This window comes from Nerophis ophidion, linkage group LG11 (assembly GCF_033978795.1).
Source record: "Nerophis ophidion isolate RoL-2023_Sa linkage group LG11, RoL_Noph_v1.0, whole genome shotgun sequence".
Lineage (NCBI taxonomy): Eukaryota > Metazoa > Chordata > Actinopteri > Syngnathiformes > Syngnathidae > Nerophis > Nerophis ophidion.
In genome coordinates this window covers 17464902-17485502 of record NC_084621.1, presented here as the reverse complement: position 1 = coordinate 17485502, position 20601 = coordinate 17464902, and the positions used below count along the sequence as shown (strand labels likewise).

Genomic DNA, 20601 nt, shown 5'->3' with positions numbered 1-20601 from the left:
AGGTGTATGTAGATATATGTAAGAATACATGTGAGTGTAGATATGTGTGTTGGTATACATGTGAGTGTAGATATATGTGTAGGTATACATGTGAGTGTAGATATACGTGCATGTATAAATGAGAGTGTAGAAATGTAGATATACATGTATGTATACATGCATGAATAAATGTAAGTGTAGATACGTGTATGTAGATATATGTATGTATACATGAGTGTAGATATGTGTATGTATACATGTGAGTGTAGATACGTGTATGTAGATATATGTATGTATACATGAGTGTAGATACGTGTATGTATACATGTGAGTGTAGATATAAGTGTATGTATACGTGTAGGTATACATGTGAGTGTAGATATACGGGTATGTATAGATGTGTGTGGATATGTGTAAGTATATGTGTATGTACACGACTGTAGATATGTGTATGTATACATGTGAGTGTAGATATATGTGTATGTACATCTACATGTATACACACACACACACACACACACACACACACACACACACACACACACACCTACTTACATGTATACACACACACACACACACACACACACACACACACACACACGCACCTACATACATGGGATGGCGTGGCGGAAGAGTGGCCGTGCGCAACCCGAGGGTCCCTGGTTGAATCCCCGCCTAGTATCAACCTCGTCACGTCCGTTGTGTCCTGAGCAAGACACTTCACCCTTGCTCCTGATGGGTGCTGGTTAGCGCCTTGCATGGCAGCTCCCTCCATCAGTGTGTGAATGGGTAAATGTGGAAGTAGTGTCAAAGCGCTTTAAGTACCTTGAAGGTAGAAAAGCGCTATACAAGTACAACCCATTTATCATTTATGTATACACACACATCTACAAGTATACATACATACACACATCTACATGTATACATACACACATATATCTACACTCACGTATACATACACATATATAACCCTCTCAGTGGCCTAGTGGTTAGAGTGTCCGCCCTGAGATCGGTAGGTTGTGAGTTCAAACCCCAGCCGAGTTATACCACAGACTGGAAAAAAATGGGACCTATTGCCTCCATGCTTGGCACTCAGCATCAATGGTTGGAATTGGGGGTTAAATCACCATAAATGATTCCCGGGCGCAGCATCGCTAGTGCCCACTGCTCCCCTCACTTCCCAGGGGGGTAATCAAGGGGATGGGTCAAATGCAGAGGACAAATTTCACCACACAATCATTGCTACTTTAACTTTAATATCTACATACACATATCTATATGTACACATACACACATTTATCTACATGTATACATACACACACACAAATCTACACTCAGGTATAAGGTATTAATACACAGTCACACACACACACACATATACAGTATATATATCTACACTCATGTATACATACAAATATATCTACACTCCTGTATACATATATACACATGTATCTTAACATGTATACGTACATACATCTGTACATTCATGTATAAAAACATACATTTATATTTACACTCATGTATACATACATATACATCTACACTCACATATGCATATATACATATCTACACTCATGTATACATACATATATATCTACACTCATGTATACATTCCATACATATATGTACATATATATCGACACATATGTATATATGCATGCATACATATATATCTACACTCATGTATACATACATACATACACATATCTACACCAATGTATACATACATACATATATATTTACACTCATGTATACATACATACATACATATATATCAACATTCACATATGCATGCATACATACATACATATACACTAATGTATACATACATACATATATATCTACACTCACATATGTATGCATACATAAACACATATATATATATATATATATATATATATCTACACTCATGCATACATACATCTACACTCATGTATACAGCCATACATACATACATACATATATATGTACACATGTATACAGATATATCTACACTCATGTATACATACATACATACATCAACACATGTATACATACATACATACATACATACACATATATATCAACACTCACATATGTATGCATACATACATACATATATATATATCTACACTCATGTATACATACATAAATATATATCAAAACCCACATGTATGCATACATATATATATACATACATCTACATATACATACATATATATACACACATATATATATACATACATCTACATATACATATGTATATACATACATATATACACACATACATCTATACACATGCATATATATATACACACACATATACATACATACATACATACACATGTATATATATATACATACATATATATACACATACATACCTACATATAAATATATATATACACACACATACCTACATATAAATATATATATACACACACATACCTACATATAAATATATATATACACACACATACCTACATATAAATATATATACATAAATATATATATACACATACATAGATATATATACATATATACATGAATATATATACATACATACATATACAAAAAAATATATATACATACATATATACATACACATACATATATATATACACACACATACAAATATATATATATATCTACACTCATGTATACATACATCTACACTCATACACACATACATACATATATATCTCCACACATATATACTCCGGAACAATGCAGGGGTACAGATGCTCCTCCATGCCGGGGCACCAAGACAACGTAACGGCTCCTTACCTCAGTCGGTGTGTCGACGCGGAGGAGCCATATTCGGAATACGTCCACAGCCGCTAGTCCCCCTTCACACGCACCGGTCGGAGGTAGAAACCATGTTCGGAACGCGTCCAGCTAGTCCTCCTACCGGTCGGAGGTAGAAACCATGTTCAGAACACGTCCAGGTAGTCCTCCTTCACACGCAGCAGTCGGAGGTAGAAACCATGTTCGGAACACGTTCTGATAGTCCTACCGATCGGAGGTAGAAACCATGTTCGGAACACGTCCTGATAGTCCTACCAGTCGGAGGTAGAAACCATGTTCGGAACACGTCCTGATAGTCCTACCGGTCGGAGGTAGAAACCATGTTTAGAACAAGTCCTGATAGTCCTACCGGTCGGAGGTAGAAACCATGTTTTAGAACACGTCCTGATAGTCCTACCGTGTTAGGTAGAAACCATGTTTTAGAACACGTCCTATTAGTCCTACCGTGTTAGGTAGAAACCATATTAGGAACACGTCCTGATAGTCCTTTACACGCACCGGTCGGAGGTAGTAACCATGTTCGGAACACGGCCACAGCCGCTAGTCCGCCTTCACACGCACCGGTCGGAGGGGTAAAGCATGTTCGGAAGACGTCCACAGCAGCGCTAGTCAGCGATTGGAGGTAGATTCCCAGGATGCTAATGGTGATTGAGGCGGGCCTCGCTGAGACATTTTAGTCCGGCAGTCGGCACATGAAGCCGCGGTAATTCCGCCTTTAGCGGCGGGAAGATGCTAACGAGGCTCGCTGCATAGGGGCGCGCTCCCGATGCCAAGCGCGCTCCCCACAACTTCCCCACAAAATGGCTGCCAAAACAAAAGCAGAGCTGAATTTCTACTCACTGCTTCTTCCCCGAGAACACGTCTGAACTGAAGATACCTGCCCTGCTTCTTCCCCGAGAACACGTCTAAGACACCTGCTCTGCTTCTTCCCCGAGAACACGTCTGAACTGAAGATACCTGCCCTGCTTCCTCCCCGAGAACACGTCTGAACTGAAGATACCTGCCCTGCTTCTTCCTCGAGAACACGTCTGAACTGAAGATACCTGCCCTGCTTCTTCCCCGAGAACACGTCTGAACTGAAGATACCTGCCCTGCTTCTTCCCCGAGAACACGTCTGAACTGAAGATACCTGCCCTGCTTCTTCCCCGAGAACACGTCTAAGACACCTGCTCTGCTTCTTCCCCGAGAACACGTCTAAGACACCTGCCCTGCTTCTTCCCCGAGAACACGTCCAAGACACCTGCTCTGCTTCTTCCCCGGGAACACGTCTGAACTGAAGATACTTGCCCTGCTTCTTCCCCGAGAACACGTCTGAACTGAAGATACCTGCCCTGCTTCTTCCCCGAGAACACGTCTAAGACACCTGCCCCGCTTCTTCCCCGAGAACACGTCTGAACTGAAGATACCTGCCCTGCTTCTTCCCCGAGAACACGTCTGAACTGAAGATACCTGCCCTGCTTCTTCCCCGAGAACACGTCTGAACTGAAGATACCTGCCCTGCTTCCTCCCCGAGAACACGTCTGAACTGAAAATACCTGCCCTGCTTCTTCCCCGAGAACACGTCTAAGACACCTGCCCCGCTTCTTCCCCGAGAACACGTCTGAACTGAAGATACCTGCCCTGCTTCTTCCCCGAGAACACGTCTGAACTGAAGATACCTGCCCTGCTTCTTCCCCGAGAACACGTCTGAACTGAAGATACCTGCCCTGCTTCTTCCCCGAGAACACGTCTGAACTGAAGATACCTGCCCTGCTTCTTCCCCGAGAACACGTCTAAGACACCTGCCCCGCTTCTTCCCCGAGAACACGTCTGAACTGAAGATACCTGCCCTGCTTCTTCCCCGAGAACACGTCTGAACTGAAGATACCTGCCCTGCTTCTTCCCCGAGAACACGTCTGAACTGAAGATACCTGCCCTGCTTCCTCCCCGAGAACACGTCTGAACTGAAAATACCTGCCCTGCTTCTTCCCCGAGAACACGTCTAAGACACCTGCCCCGCTTCTTCCCCGAGAACACGTCTGAACTGAAGATACCTGCCCTGCTTCTTCCCCGAGAACACGTCTGAACTGAAGATACCTGCCCTGCTTCTTCCCCGAGAACACGTCTGAACTGAAGATACCTGCCCTGCTTCTTCCCCGAGAACACGTCTGAACTGAAGATACCTGCCCTGCTTCTTCCCCGAGAACACGTCTGAACTGAAGATACCTGCCCTGCTTCCTCCCCGAGAACACGTCTGAACTGAAAATACCTGCCCTGCTTCTTCCCCGAGAACACGTCTAAGACACCTGCCCTGCTTCTTCCCCGAGAACACGTCTGAACTGAAGATACCTGCCCTGCTTCCTCCCTGAGAACACGTCTAAGACACCTGCCCTGCTTCTTCCCCGAGAACACGTCTAAGACACCTGCCCTGCTTCTTCCCCGAGAACACGTCTGAACTGAAGATACCTGCCCTGCTTCTTCCCCGAGAACACGTCTAAGACACCTGCTCTGCTTCTTCCCCGAGAACACGTCTAAGACACCTGCCCCGCTTCTTCCCCGAGAACACGTCTGAACTGAAGATACCTGCCCTGCTTCTTCCCCGAGAACACGTCTGAACTGAAGATACCTGCCCTGCTTCCTCCCTGAGAACACGTCTAAGACACCTGCCCTGCTTCTTCCCCGAGAACACGTCTAAGACACCTGCCCTGCTTCTTCCCCGAGAACACGTCTGAACTGAAGATACCTGCCCTGCTTCTTCCCCGAGAACACGTCTAAGACACCTGCTCTGCTTCTTCCCCGAGAACACGTCTAAGACACCTGCTCTGCTTCTTTCCCGAGAACACGTCTGAACTGAAGATACCTGCCCTGCTTCCTCCCCGAGAACACATCTAAGATACATGCCCTGCTTCTTCCCCGAGAACACATCTAAGACACCTGCTCTGCTTCTTCCCCGAGAACACGTCTGAACTGAAGATACCTGCCCTGCTTCCTCCCCGAGAACACGTCTAAGACACCTGCCCTGCTTCTTCCCCGAGAACACGTCTAAGACACCTGCCCTGCTTCTTCCCCGAGAACACGTCTAAGACACCTGCCCTGCTTCTTCCCCGAGAACACGTCTGAACTGAAGATACCTGCCCTGCTTCTTCCCCGAGAACACGTCTAAGACACCTGCTCTGCTTCTTCCCTGAGAACACGTCTAAGACACCTGCTCTGCTTCTTTCCCGAGAACACGTCTGAACTGAAGATACCTGCCCTGCTTCTTCCCCGAGAACACATCTAAGACACCTGCTCTGCTTCTTCCCCGAGAACACGTCTGAACTGAAGATACCTGCCCTGCTTCCTCCCCGAGAACACGTCTAAGACACCTGCCCTGCTTCTTCCCCGAGAACACGTCTAAGACACCTGCCCTGCTTCTTCCCCGAGAACACGTCTAAGACACCTGCCCTGCTTCTTCCCCGAGAACACGTCTGAACTGAAGATACCTGCCCTGCTTCCTCCCCGAGAACACGTCTAAGACACCTGCCCTGCTTCTTCCCCGAGAACACGTCTAAGACACCTGCTCTGCTTCTTCCCCGAGAACACGTCTGAACGCAAGATACCTGCCCTGCTTCTTCCCCGAGAACACGTCTGAACTGAAGATACCTACCCTGCTTCCTCCCCGAGAACACGTCTAAGACACCTGCTCTGCTTCTTCCCCGAGAACACGTCTGAACTGAAGATACCTGCCCTGCTTCTTCCCCGAGAACACGTCTGAACTGAAGATACCTGCCCTGCTTCCTCCCCGAGAACACGTCTAAGACACCTGCTCTGCTTCTTTCCCGAGAACACGTCTGAACTGAAGATACCTGCCCTGCTTCCTCCCCGAGAACACGTCTAAGACACCTGCCCTGCTTCTTCCCCGAGAACACGTCTAAGACACCTGCCCTGCTTCTTCCCCGAGAACACGTCTGAACTGAAGATACCTGCCCTGCTTCCTCCCCGAGAACACGTCTAAGACACCTGCCCTGCTTCTTCCCCGAGAACACGTCTTAAGACACCTGCTCTGCTTCTTCCCCGAGAACACGTCTGAACTGAAGATACCTGCCCTGCTTCCTCCCCGAGAACACGTCTAAGACACCTTCCCTGCTTCTTCCCCGAGAACACGTCTAAGACACCTGCCCTGCTTCTTCCCCGAGAACACGTCTAAGACACCTGCTCTGCTTCTTCCCCGAGAACACGTCTAAGACACCTGCCCTGCTTCTTCCCCGAGAACACGTCTAAGACACCTGCCCTGCTTCTTCCCCGAGAACACGTCTGAACTGAAGATACCTGCCCTGCTTCCTCCCCGAGAACACGTCTGAACTGAAGATACCTGCCCTGCTTCCTCCCCGAGAACACGTCTAAGACACCTGCCCTGCTTCTTCCCCGAGAACACGTCCAAGACACCTGCCCTGCTTCTTCCCCAAGAACACGTCTAAGACACCTGCCCTGCTTCTTCCCCGAGTAAGAGTCTGAGGACACCTGCCTGCCCTGCTTCTTCCCCGAGTAAGAGTCTGAGGACACCTGCCTGCCCTGCTTCTTCCCCAAGAACACGTCTAAGACACCTGCCCTGCTTCTTCCCCAAGAACACGTCTGAACTGAAGATACCTGCCCTGCTTCTCCCCAAGAACACGTCTGAAGACACTTAACTGCGTTGCTTTTCCCCCCGAGAACTCGTCTGAAAACACCTACCTGCCCTACCTGTTTCTTCCCCGAGAACACGTCTGAAGACACCTGCCTTGCTTCTTCCCCGAGAACACGTATGAAGACACCTGCCCTCCCTGCTTCTTCCCCGAGAAAACGTCTGAAGACACTTGCCCTGCTTCTTCCCCAAGAACACGTCTGAAGACACCTGCCCTGCTTCTTCCCCGAGTACACGTCTGAAGACACCTGCCCTGCTTCTTCCCCGAGAACATGTCTGAAGACACCTGCCCTGCTTCTTCCCCGAGTACACGTCTGAAGACACCTGCCCTGCTTCTTCCCCGAGAACACGTCTGAAGACACCTGCCCTGCTTCTTCCCCGAGAACACGTCTGAAGACACCTGCCCTGCTTCTTCCCCGAGAACACGTCTGAAGACACCTGCCCTCCCTGCTTCTTCCCCGAGAACACGTCTGAAGACACCTGCCCTGCTTCTTCCCAGAGAACACGTCTGAAGACACATGTACTCTTTCAAGGCAACTTTGTGCAAAAGTTCAAAAGTCTTTAATGAAAAGTTCTCTACATGGTGAGACATGACAAAAAAGGGAGACATAAAAAAAAGAAAAAAAAGAGTTGACCGCAGCTCATCCAACAAGTCAAAGGTCAGGCTGGGGGATTCAAGATGGCAGACGGTGGTCACTTCTTCTGTTTGGGTGGAGGTCTGAGGAAGACAAAGAACAAAGACATGAGTCATGTGACAGCTTTTAGGAACATGTGGGACCTGAAGGTCAATAAACCCTGTCAAAGCAGACTGAGGGCTGATGGGTACTTTGTGTTGCTATGGTAACTGCTCTGTCACGCAAATTAAAGGAGAAAACACTAGAAATATTCCTGTTGATGTGATGCAATGCACAGCATGTAGTTGCAGCAAAGCACCACTAGATGGAGCCACAGAAGAGGAGTACCTGTAGATGCCCACCACCACGGCATGGTCTCGCTCATAGGGCTCCAGGGTGAGCTGCTCCTGCGGTTTCATGTTCTCACCCGTCATCTTCTTCACCTCCGATGCAAACACCGCCTCCGGGGCCGCCGTGGAGTCGATGCAGTTGGCCTGTGGAAGGAAACTTCAAGGTGAGCACACTGTGGACCATGTTGGTCTGTAGACACCATGGAAACATCAAGGTGAGCACACTGTGGACCACGTTGGTGTGTGGACACCTTGGAAACATCAAGGTGAGCATACTGTAGACCATGTTGGTCTGTGGACACCAAGGAGACATCAATGTGAGCACATTGTGGACCATGTTGGTCTGTGGACACCTTGGAAACATCAAGGTGAGCACACTGTGGACCATGTTGGTCTGTGGACACCTTGGAAACATCAAGGTGAGCACATTGTGGACCATGTTGGTCTGTGGACACCTGCTGTCGTGTGTGTAGATACCAAGTGGTGTGTAGATGGACATATAATAGATCTTGTATGAACATCAGTAAATATAAAAGTACATCTTGTAAGAACATCAGCAAATATAAAAGTAGATCTTGTAAGAACATAAGCAAATATAAAATACCTTGATGGAGATGACAAAATGTCCACCGTTCTTCAGGAAGTTGTGAGCATTGAGAGCAACAATCCTGGTCTGGTCAGGTTGTGCCACGTCAGCAAAAATCACATCCACCATTCCTAGTTCGGAAACAACATCAGGACTTGTATACATTCATATTGATCTAAATATCTATTTATTAAATATCCAATCAATACTTATTGATCGACACATCTCATTTAACATCATCTAATCAATACTTATTGATCTACACATCCACATCTCATTGATCATGCGAACTAAACTTATGTATTCTATAGAGAAACATTATATATCTACAGTATATCCACATCTGTGTACATACCGACCAACATCCTGTACGAGACAATATGTGTGTACTAGACAGTATTTGTGTACGTTCCGGCCAACATCCTGTACTAGACAGTAGTATGTGTGTACGTATCGGCCAACATCCTGTACTAGACAGTAGTAAGTATTTGTGTACTGGACAGTAGTATGTGTATACTAGACAGTAGTATGTGTATACGTACCGGCCAACATCCTGTACGAGACAATATGTGTGTACTAGACAGTATTTGTGTACGTTCCGGCCAACATCCTGTACTAAACAGTAGTATGTGTGTACTAGACAGTAGTATGTGTGTACGTATCGGCCAACATCCAGCACTAGACAGTAGTAAGTACTTGTGTACTGGACAGTAGTATGTGTATGCTAGACAGTAGTATGTGTATATGTACCGGCCAACATCCTGTACGAGACAATATGTGTGTACTAGACAGTATTTGTGTAAGTACCGGCCAACATCCTGTACTAGACAGTAGTAAGTATTTGTGTACTAGACAGTAGTATGTGTGTACTAGACAGTATTTGTGTACGTACCGGTCAACATCCTGTACTAGACAGTAGTAAGTATTTGTGTACTAGACATTAGTATGTGTGTACGTACCGGCCAACATCCTGTACTAGACAGTAGTAAGTATTTGTGTACTAGAGGGTAGTATGTGTGTACATACCGACCAACATCCTGTACGAGACAAATGTGTGTACTAGACAGTATTTGTGTACGTACCGGCCAAAATCCTGTACTAGACAGTAGTATTTGTGTACTAGACAGTAGTAAGTATTTGTGTACTAGACAGTAGTATGTGTGTACTAGACAGTATTTGTGTACGTACCGGCCAACATCCTGTACTAGACAGTAGTAAGTATTTGTGTACTAGACAGTAGTATATGTGGACGTACCGGCCAACATCCTGTACTAGACAGTAGTAAGTATTTGTGTACTAGAGGGTAGTATGTGTGTACATACCGACCAACATCCTGTACGAGACAAATGTGTGTACTAGACAGTATTTGTGTACGTACCGGCCAAAATCCTGTACTAGCCAGTAGTAAGTATTTGTGTACTAGACAGTAGTATGTGTGTACTAGACATTATTTGTGTACGTACCGGTCAAAATCCTGTACTAGACAGTAGTAAGTATTTGTGTACTAGACAGTATTATGTGTGTACTAGACAGTAGTATGTGTTTACGTACCGGCCAACATCCTGTACTAGACAGTAGTAAGTATTTATATACTGGACAGTAATATGTGTGTACTAGACAGTAGTATGTGTGTACATACCGACCAACATCCTGTACGAGACAATATGTGTGTACTAGACGGTATTTGTGTACGTACCGGCCAACATCTTGTACTAGACAGTAGTATGTGTGTACTAGACAGTAGTATGTGTGTACATACTGGCCAACATCCTGTACGAGACAACATGTGTGTACTAGACAGTATTTGTGCTTGTACAGGCCAACTTCCTGTACTAGACAGTAGTATGTGTGTACTAGACAGTAGTATGTGTAGATACCAACCAACATCCTGTACCAGACAATATGTGTGTAATAGACAGTATTTGTGTACGAACCGGCCAACATCCTGTACTAAACAGTAATAAGTATTTGTGTACTAGACAGTATGTTTGTACGTACCAGCCACCATCCTGTACTAGACAGTAGTAAGTATTTGTGTACTAGACAGTAGTGTGTGTGTACATGCCGACCAACATCCGGTACTAGAAAGTAGTATTTGTGTACTAGACAGTAGTATGTGTGTACATACCGGCAAACATCCTGTACGAGACAATATGTGTGTACTAGACAGTATTTGTGTACATACCGACCAACATCCTGTACGAGACAATATGTGTACTAGACAGTATTTGTGTACATACCGACCAACATCCTGTACGAGACAATATGTGTACTAGACAGTATTTGTGTGCATACCGACCAACATCCTGTACTAGGCAGTAGTAAGTATTTGTGTACCAGACAGTAGAATGTGTGTACATACCGACCAACATCCTCTACTAGCCAGTAGTATTTGTGTACTAGACAGTAGAATGTGTGTACATACCGACCAACATCCTCTACTAGCCAGTAGTATTTGTGTACTAGACAGTAGTATGTGTATACTAGACAGTAGTAAGTATGTGTGTACATACCAACCAACATCCTGTACTAGACAGTAGTATGTGTGTAGTAGACAGTAGCATGTGTGCACTAGACAGTGGTAAGTATGTGTGTACATACCGACTAACATCCTATTACTAGACAGCGGTATGTGTGTACTAGACAGTAGCATGTGTGTACTAGAGAGTAGTATGTTTGTACTAGACAGTAGTAAGTATGTGTGTACATACAGACTAACAACCTGTACTAGAGTGGCATGTGTGTACTAGAGTAGCATGTGTGCACTAGACAGTAGCATGTGTGCACTAGACAGTAGCATGTGTGCACTAGACAGTAGCATGTGTGTACTAAAGAGCAGTATGTGTGCACTAGACAGTAGCATGTGTGTACTAGACAGTAGTAAGTATGTATGTACATACCAACCAACATCCTGTACTAGACAGTGGTATGTGTGTACTAGGCAGTATTAAGTATGTGTGTACATACCGACCAACATCCTGTACTAGACAATGGTATGTGTGTACTAGAGAGTAGCATGTGTGTACTAGAGAGCAGTATGTGTGCACTAGACAGTAGCATGTGTGCACTAGACAGTAGCATGTGTGCACTAGACAGTAGCATGTGTGCACTAGACAGTAGCATGTGTGCAGCAGACAGTAGCATGTGTACACTAGAGAGCAGCATGTGTGCACTAGACAGTAGCATGTGTGCACTAGTCAGTGGTACGTGTGTACTAGACAGTAGCATGTGTGTACTAGAGAGCAGTATGTGTGCACTAGACAGTAGCATGTGTGTACTAGACAGTAGTAAGTATGTTTGTACATACCAACCAACATCCTGTAGTAGGCAGTATGTGTGTACTAGGCAGTATTAAGTATGTGTGTACATACCGACCAACATCCTGTACTAGACAGTGGTATGTGTGTACTAGAGAGCAGTATGTGTGCAGTAGACAGTAGCATGTGTGCACTAGAGAGCAGCATGTGTGCAGTAGACAGTAGCATGTGTGCACTAGACAGTAGCATGTGTGCACCAGATAGTAGCATGTGTGCACCAGATAGTAGCATGTGTGCACCAGACAGTAGCATGTGTGCACTAGACAGTAGCATGTGTGTACTAGACAGTAGCATGTGTGTACTAGACAGGAGTAAGTATGTGTGTACATACCAACCAACATCCTGTACTAGATAGTGGTATGTGTGTACTCGAGAGTAGCATGTGTGTACTAGAGAGCAGCATGTGTGTACCAGAGAGCAGTATGTGTGTACTACAGAGCAGTATGTGTGTACTAGCCAGTAGTAAGTATGTGTGTGTATACATACCGACCAACATCCTGTACTTGTGCGGGTGGCGAGCGTCCTCGATGATGGGAATGATGTTGGTGCGTTTCTTGGCCACGTTGAGAAGATCACGACCTGATCGGTGAGAAAACTCTACCGCATAGACCAGCCCTTCCTGCAACAACACACTTTATATACCACTAGTATGTTTACTTCATAATGTACTGCTTCTATGTAGTACCTCATGTTGAAACAATATACAGTTTGATTTACTCAATGAAATACTGCAAGTACGTAGTACCTCATTTGGAAACAAGTATTATCCAGTGATATGTACTCCGTTTAAACTTTATGTACATGCAGTTTATCAAATTATTCAGTGACTATTACTCTGTTATACTGCATGTACGTATGTGACTGTAACTGTGATATACTGCATGTATGTATGTGACTATTACTGTAATAAACTGCATGTACGTCCGTGACTATTACTGTGATATACTGCATGTACGTAGGTGACTATTACTGTGATATACTGCGTGTACGTAGGTGACTATTACTGTGATATACTGCATGTACGTATGTGACTATTACTGTGATATACTGCATGTACGTATGGAAATATTACTGTGATATACTGCATGTACGTACGTGACTATTACTGTGATATACTGCATGTACGTACGTGACTATTACTGTGATATACTGCATGTATGTACGTGACTATTACTGTGATACACCGCATGTATGTACGTGACTATTACTGTGATATACTGCATGCATGTAGGTGACTATTACTGTGATATACTGCATGTATGTAGGTGACTATTACTATGATATACTGCATGTATGTATGTGACTATTACTGTGATGTACTGCATGTATGTAGGTGACTATTACTGTGATGTACTGCATGTATGTAGGTGACTATTATTGTGATATACTGCATGTATGTAGGTGACTATTACTATGATATACTGCATGTATATATGTGACTATTACTGTGATATACTGCATGTATGTATGTGACTATTACTGTGATATACTGCATGTATGTATGTGACTATTACTGTGATATACTGCATGTATGTAGGTGACTATTGTGATATACTGCATGTATGTAGGTGACTATTACTGTGATATACTGCATGTACGTACGTGACTATTACTGTGATATACTGCATGTACGTACGTGACTATTACTGTGATGTACTGCATGTATGTAGTTGACTATTACTGTGATATACTGCATGTATGTATGTGACTATTACTGTGATATACTGCATGTATGTACGTGACTATTACTGTGATATACTGCATGTATGTAGGTGACTATTACTGTGATATACTGCATGTATGTACGTGACTATTACTGTGATATATGAGGTGTACTGACCGGCCCAACAATGTCGGAGACGTGGGACACGGTGGTCCCAGAAGCGGCCCCCAGGTACATGACTTTGGCTCCAGGTTTGATGTGGATCTGGTCCACTCCTCCCAAGATTGCCGCTGCCAGCTTGGAGCGGAAAGGATTCCAGGCTCTGTATTCAATCTTGGTCTCACCTTCCTGAAGACGCCAAGAGGAGCATGAAAAGCGGGCGAGTGAGGTGAAGAACACACCTGAGTCTCACCTCCACGCTCATCCTCTTCTCTCCATACACGGACTCTCCTACCACCATGTTCTTAGTGACCAGAGCGTCCTCCTTGCCACGGCAGATGAACACACCTGAGGACAAAGGCAGCGCTGAGGTGAGCTGAGCTCCTAAGTCGTGGTTGAAGAGCGCAAGAGACCAACCTTCATGTCTATGAGGCTCCACAAACACCTTCCTTCCTGCTCCGAAGCCTCCTCTGCCACCCCGGCCTCTTGGGGTGCCTCTGCCTCCTCCTCGCCCCCTGAATCCTCCTCCTTCTGGGGAGCGGAACCCACCTGAGGGCAACATATGCCATGAGGACCAATGCCGGTGCTTGGAGACCACTACCAAACTGAATGGTGTGCGTAGCAAAGAATGAAATATCTTGCAGAAGAAAAAAGGTGTATTCTACATAAAGTTGTCATTTCCACGGCAACCAAGCATGACAGAAGAGACCCAGAATCCTGACTTTCAGGCATTTCAGAGGAATATTTCTGTTCTATTATACCGTATTTCCTTGAATTACCGCCGGGGCGCTAATTAAAACCTCTTCTCATTCCGGCGTTTACCAAGGGCATGTATGTGGTAAAATTAGGCCTAAACTTATAGATTTGAGTGTAATGTAAGGATACCATCATGAAAAGCACATTTTATTAAAAAAAAAACTTTAATATGGTCTTACCTTTACTAATAAATGAAGTCCATGCGCAGCTCCTTCTGATCAAAAGCCTCGATAACTTTTTTATAGAAGTATTCCTTATCTTTCTTCAGTTTTAAAAGTCTCTCTGTCTCGATGGAGATCTTCCTTTATTACCTCCTGCTACGATTGAAAGTCCAGTTTAGAAAACTGTTTTAGTTAAGATATGTAATCCTCCATGTTAAAAGTGCAAGCGAGAGGAAAAAATAAAGGATCGCTGCTCACTCTTGCTGCTTGTTGTCACTTCTTCTGCAGCCGAGTAGTCGCAAGATGGGATCATTAGCGCTCTCTACCACCAGGAGGCGGGAGTCATTTAATGATTCATATTTGACACACGCAGCTACGGTATATTAATAAAACATAGCTGCTTACTGTTCTTTTTATCTTATTCAATAGCTTGGACCTTATATCCTACTAAATAGTCTTAATCTTAATCCATTTATGCGATTTCAAATTATTGAAATCAGCCTCCTCCATTTTGAAAATGAAGACAGCTGAAGTGTCACTCGTGACGTGACGAGTTTGACCCGGCGGAAATTCGAGGCATTTGCTAATTTTTTGTTGACCCTGCGGAAATTATAGACATGCGCTAATAAAAATAATATTTTGCCAAAAGAAGTTTGACCCGGCGTTAATCCTGAGCAGGCGGTAATGCTAAGCGTGCGCTAATTATTTTGCGAAACGAGTTTGACCCAGCAGTAATTCTAGGCAGGCGCATACTATATACCCGGCGGCAATTCAAGGAAATACGGCAGTTATGCCACACCAACCCTGTGAAAGAGGAAAAAGCTTTTGTCTGCGCAGATCCTGGTGCTTGGAGGGTGTTATAAAGAGACTGGGGGAGGGGGGGGGGGGGGGGGGTGACTGAATTTGTTTCCTTAAATGCTTTTATATCTAAAGAGAATTTAATGCAGCCTCAGTTATGTGTAAGTGTTTGACCTGACGCCCATCCTGTCATTTTAATGTGGAATATGTTTTCATTTCCATGGGATTTGTTCCTGGTTAAATAAAAGAACCACCTTAGATTCCAGCGATCGACGACTACAGGCAAAATCTAATCAGATTGAAAATTGAGAGACCTTTGAAGACATCGAATGAACAGAGCTTGATTCCAGGACCGCCGCGAGCACAATGTCCCACACCTTGTCCTCGCTCGTCCGGCCCTCAGCAAGCTTTACCAACCAGTGCGAGTTGGCGTCGCTACCCTGGCTATCATTGCTAACCTCACAGTAGAAGCAACGAATGTAGACTCAATTCTTGGTTTGATGGATTATTTAGCTCTTACACCGTCTTTGTAGCAGAGGCTCTCAGGTCCGACATCTTGTTGGAAATTTTAAAGTCAGTCTTATGTCACCCTGGATCCATGAGTACAGTGGTCTGTCTTACTTACACACACTTCATTCATCCACAATGGAAATTGTTACCTCTTCCTCTGAACCCTCCTCGTCCCCCGCGGTCTCCCCCTCGTCCCCCAAAGCCTCCTCGGCCCCCGCGGTCTCCAAAGCCTCCTCGTCCCCCGCGGTCACCAAAGCCTCCTCGGCCCCCGCGGTCACCAAAGCCTCCTCGTCCTCCTCTTGGACTGAAACCTGGACCGGAAGCAAAGTCACTTGAAAAAAAGACTGGTCTTCCTTAGACTTGCATGGTATGGGATACATATGGAAGCAAGAAGCAATGTAAAAGCATAGAAACAGTCATTAAAAAAGCAGTCAGCTACATAGCGATTAGCACAATGTAAAAGCAGAGAAACAGTCATTACAAAGCACTCAGCTACATAGCGATTAGCACAATGTACGAGCATAGAAACAGTCATTACAAAGCAGTCAGCTACATAGTGATTAGCACAATGTGAAAGCATAGAAATAATTACAAAGCAGTCAACTACATAGCGATTAGCACATTAGCCTTGGTCAGGAGGCAAAGGGTTGAAATCCTTGTTCACACGCTTCTGTATTAAAATGTCTTAAGATTGTGCTATTTATAAAAGAGGTAAAATGGCCAGTGAGTAAGTAGTAAAAAGGCATAATAAGGCCAGTGAGTGGTTGATGTCAAGCTTATTGGACAAACCCCGTTTCCATATGAGTTGGGAAATTGTGTTAAATGTAAATATTAACGCACTACAATGATTTGCAAATCATTTTCAACCTATATTCAGTTGAATATGCTACAAAGACAACATATTTGATGTTCAAACCGATAAACAGTTTTTTTGTTGCAAATAATCATTAACTTTAGAATTTGATGCCGGCAACATGTGACAAAGAAGTTGGGAAAGGTTGTAATAAATACTCATAATGTTGAGGAGTGCTCACCAAACACTTATTTGAAACATCCCACAGGTGTGCAGGTTAATTGGGAAAAGTTGGGTGCCATGATCGGGTATAAAAGCAGCTTCCATAAAATGCTAAGTAATTCACAAACAAGGATGGGGTGAGGGTCACCACTTTGTAAGCAAATTGTCGAACAGTTTTAGAACGTTTCTCAACGAGCTATTGCAAGGAATTTAGGGATTTTACCATCTACGGTCCGTAAAATCATCAAAAGGTTCAGAGAATCTGGAGAAATCACTCCACATAAGCGATGATATTACGGACCTTTGACCCCTCAGGCGGTACTGCATCAAAAACCGACATCAGTGTCTAAAGGATAGCACCACATGGGCTCAGGAACACTTCATAAAACCACCGTCAGTAACTACAGTTGGTCGCTACATCTGTAACGTGCAAGTTAAAACTCTACTATGCAAAGCCAAACCCATTTATCAACAACACCCGGGAACGCCGCCGGCTTGGCTGGGCCCAAGCTCATCTGAAATGGACTGATGCAAAGTGGAAAAGTGTTCTGTGGTCTGACGAGTCCAAATTTCAAATTATATTTGGAAACAGAGGACGTGGTGTCCTCCAGAACAAAGAGGAAATTAACCATTCGTATTGTTATCGGTGCAAAGTTGAAAAGCCAGCATCTGTGATGGTATGGGGATGTATTAGTGCCCAAAGCATGGGTAACTTACACATCTGTGAAGGCACCATTAATGCTGAATGGTCCATACAGGTTTTGGAGCAACATATGTTGTCATCCAAGCAATGTTATCATAGACACTCCCACTTATTTCAGCAAGACAAGTGTTACAACAGCGTGGCTTTGTAAAAAAAGAGTGCGGGTACTTTACTGGCCCGCCTGCAGTCCAGACCTGTCTCCATGGAAAATGTGTAGTGCATTATGAAGCGTAAATTACGCCAGCGGAGACCCTGGACTGTTGAACAACTGAAGCACTACACAAAACAAGAATGGGAAAGAATTCAATTTTCAAAGCTTCAACAATGAGCTTCAACAATGAGTTTATTGAGTGTTGTTAAAAGAAAAAGTGATGTAACACAGTGGTGAACATGCCCTTTCCCAACTACTTTGGCACGTTTTGCAGCCATGAAATTCTAAGTTAATTATTATTTGCCCAAAAAAATAAAGTTTCTGAGTTTGAACATCAAATATATTGTCTTTGGAGTGCATTCAACTGAATATGGGTTGAAAATGATTCGCAAATCATTGTATTCCGTTTAAATTTATATCTAACACAATTTCCCAACTCATATGGAAACGGGGTTTGTAAGTTTAGAGGGAGAACAACAACATGTGCGCGGCGACATGATGGCGGAAGTGAATCATCCAGACATGTGGATTATATACACAATAACGCACACGGACTATATGTGTCTGTATATATATGTATATGTATATATATATATATATATGTATATATACATATATATATATATATATGTTAAGGTTGACATTTTAGCAGGCCAAAGCATTTAGGCGCAGGAAGGAGGGAGCGCCAAAAAAAAAAAAGGCCACATTTAAGTGTGTATTGTGATAGTAAGTTAAATGAAGTAAACAAAGTAGTATTTGTCGTTACCTGGTCTCATTTTATGGCCGTCTTGTGTTGTTGATCTGGCAGCGAGCAACACAGCAATACAGCAGCACGACGAGCAACACGTGTGCACACACCGGAAGTACAGGCAGCTTCTCTTTTCTTCTTCGTCTTCTTCCGCTTCTTCTTCGTGTGAGTCAAGGCTCAAATTGCTCTTGCCCCCTGCTGGATAGAATGGTATCTGCAACGAAATGAAAAGAGCAACTTCTCAATTCAATGATCGTTGCGGTGCATTGTATATATTTATATGTGGTTATAGTGTATATATATATTTATATGTGGTTATAGTGTATATATATATATATTTATATGTGGTTATAGTGTAGATGTATATATATATATATATTTATATGTGGTTATAGTGTATATATATATATATATTTATATGTGGTTATAGTGTATATATATATATATATATATATATATATATATATATGGTTATAGTGTATTATATATTTATATGTGGTTATAGTCTATGTATATTTATATTTGGTTATAGTGTATATATATATATATATATATATATATATATATATATTTATGTGTGGTTATGGTGTATATATATTTATATGTGGTTATAGTGTGTATATATCCATATTTATGTGTGGTTATAGTGTATATATATATTTATATGTGTTTATAGTGTGTATATATATTTATATGTGGTTATAGTGTATATATATGTATATTTATATTTGGTTATAGTGTGTATATATATTTATATTTAGTTATAGTGTATAAATATATTTTATGTTGTTATAGTGTATATATATATTTATATGTGGTTATAGTGTATATATATATATTTATATTTGGTTATAGTGTACAAATATATTTGTATGTGGTTATAGTGTATATATATATATATTTATATTTAGTTATAAATGATAAATGGGTTGTACTTGTATAGCGCTTTTCTACCTTCAAGGTACTCAAAGCGCTTTGACACTACTTCACACACTGATGGAGGGAGCTGCCATGCAAGGCGCCAACCAGCACCCATCAGGAGCAAGGGTGAAGTGTCTTGCTCAGGACACAACGGACGTGACGAGGTTGGTACTAGGTGGGAATTGAACCAGGGACCTTCGGGTTGCGCACGGCCACTCTTCCGTTGCGCCACGCCGTCCCTTATAGTGTATATATATTTTTTTATGTGGTTATAGTGTATATATATATATATATATATATTTATATGTTGTTATAGTGTATATATATATTTATATTTGTTTATAGTGTACAAATATATTTATATGTGGTTATAGTGTATATATATATATATTTATATTTGGTTATAGTGTATGTATATAGTTATGTGTGGTTATAGTGTATATATATTTGTATTTGGTTATAGTGTATATATATATTTATATGTGGTTATAGTGTGTATATATATATATAGATATTTATATGTGGTTATAGTATGTATATATATTTATATTTAGTTATAGTGTATATATATATTTATATTTGGTTATAGTGTACAAATATATTTATATGTGGTTATAGTCAATATATATATTTATATGTGGTTATAGTCTATATATTTGTATATGTGGTTATAGTGTATATATATTTGTATGTGGTTATAGTTTTTATATATTTATATATGGTTATAGTCTATATATATATTTA

General features: G+C 42.7%; 2 protein-coding genes across 2 annotated transcripts in view; both read right to left on the bottom strand.

Moving 5' to 3' along the window:
* The window catches only part of dyrk1b (dual-specificity tyrosine-(Y)-phosphorylation regulated kinase 1B), a 76173-nt gene extending 72624 nt beyond the window's left edge, over positions 1-3549 (bottom strand). Inside the window, exon 1 of the mRNA XM_061915184.1 lies at positions 2746-3549. The gene's annotated coding sequence lies outside the window, so the exon portion shown is untranslated. The remainder of the gene's footprint in view (positions 1-2745) is intronic.
* A 4394-nt stretch (positions 3550-7943) lies between these two features.
* fbl (fibrillarin) lies at positions 7944-19118 on the bottom strand. Its single transcript, XM_061915182.1, has 9 exons — positions 18955-19118; positions 16469-16630; positions 14512-14643; positions 14348-14442; positions 14113-14283; positions 12759-12891; positions 8974-9086; positions 8368-8513; positions 7944-8123 (listed from the first exon to the last, which is right to left on the bottom strand). The coding sequence occupies exons 1-9, from the start codon at positions 18962-18964 to the stop codon at positions 8099-8101; spliced, it is 987 nt and encodes a 328-aa protein (XP_061771166.1). The 5' UTR covers positions 18965-19118; the 3' UTR covers positions 7944-8098.
* Positions 19119-20601: the final 1483 nt, after the last annotated feature.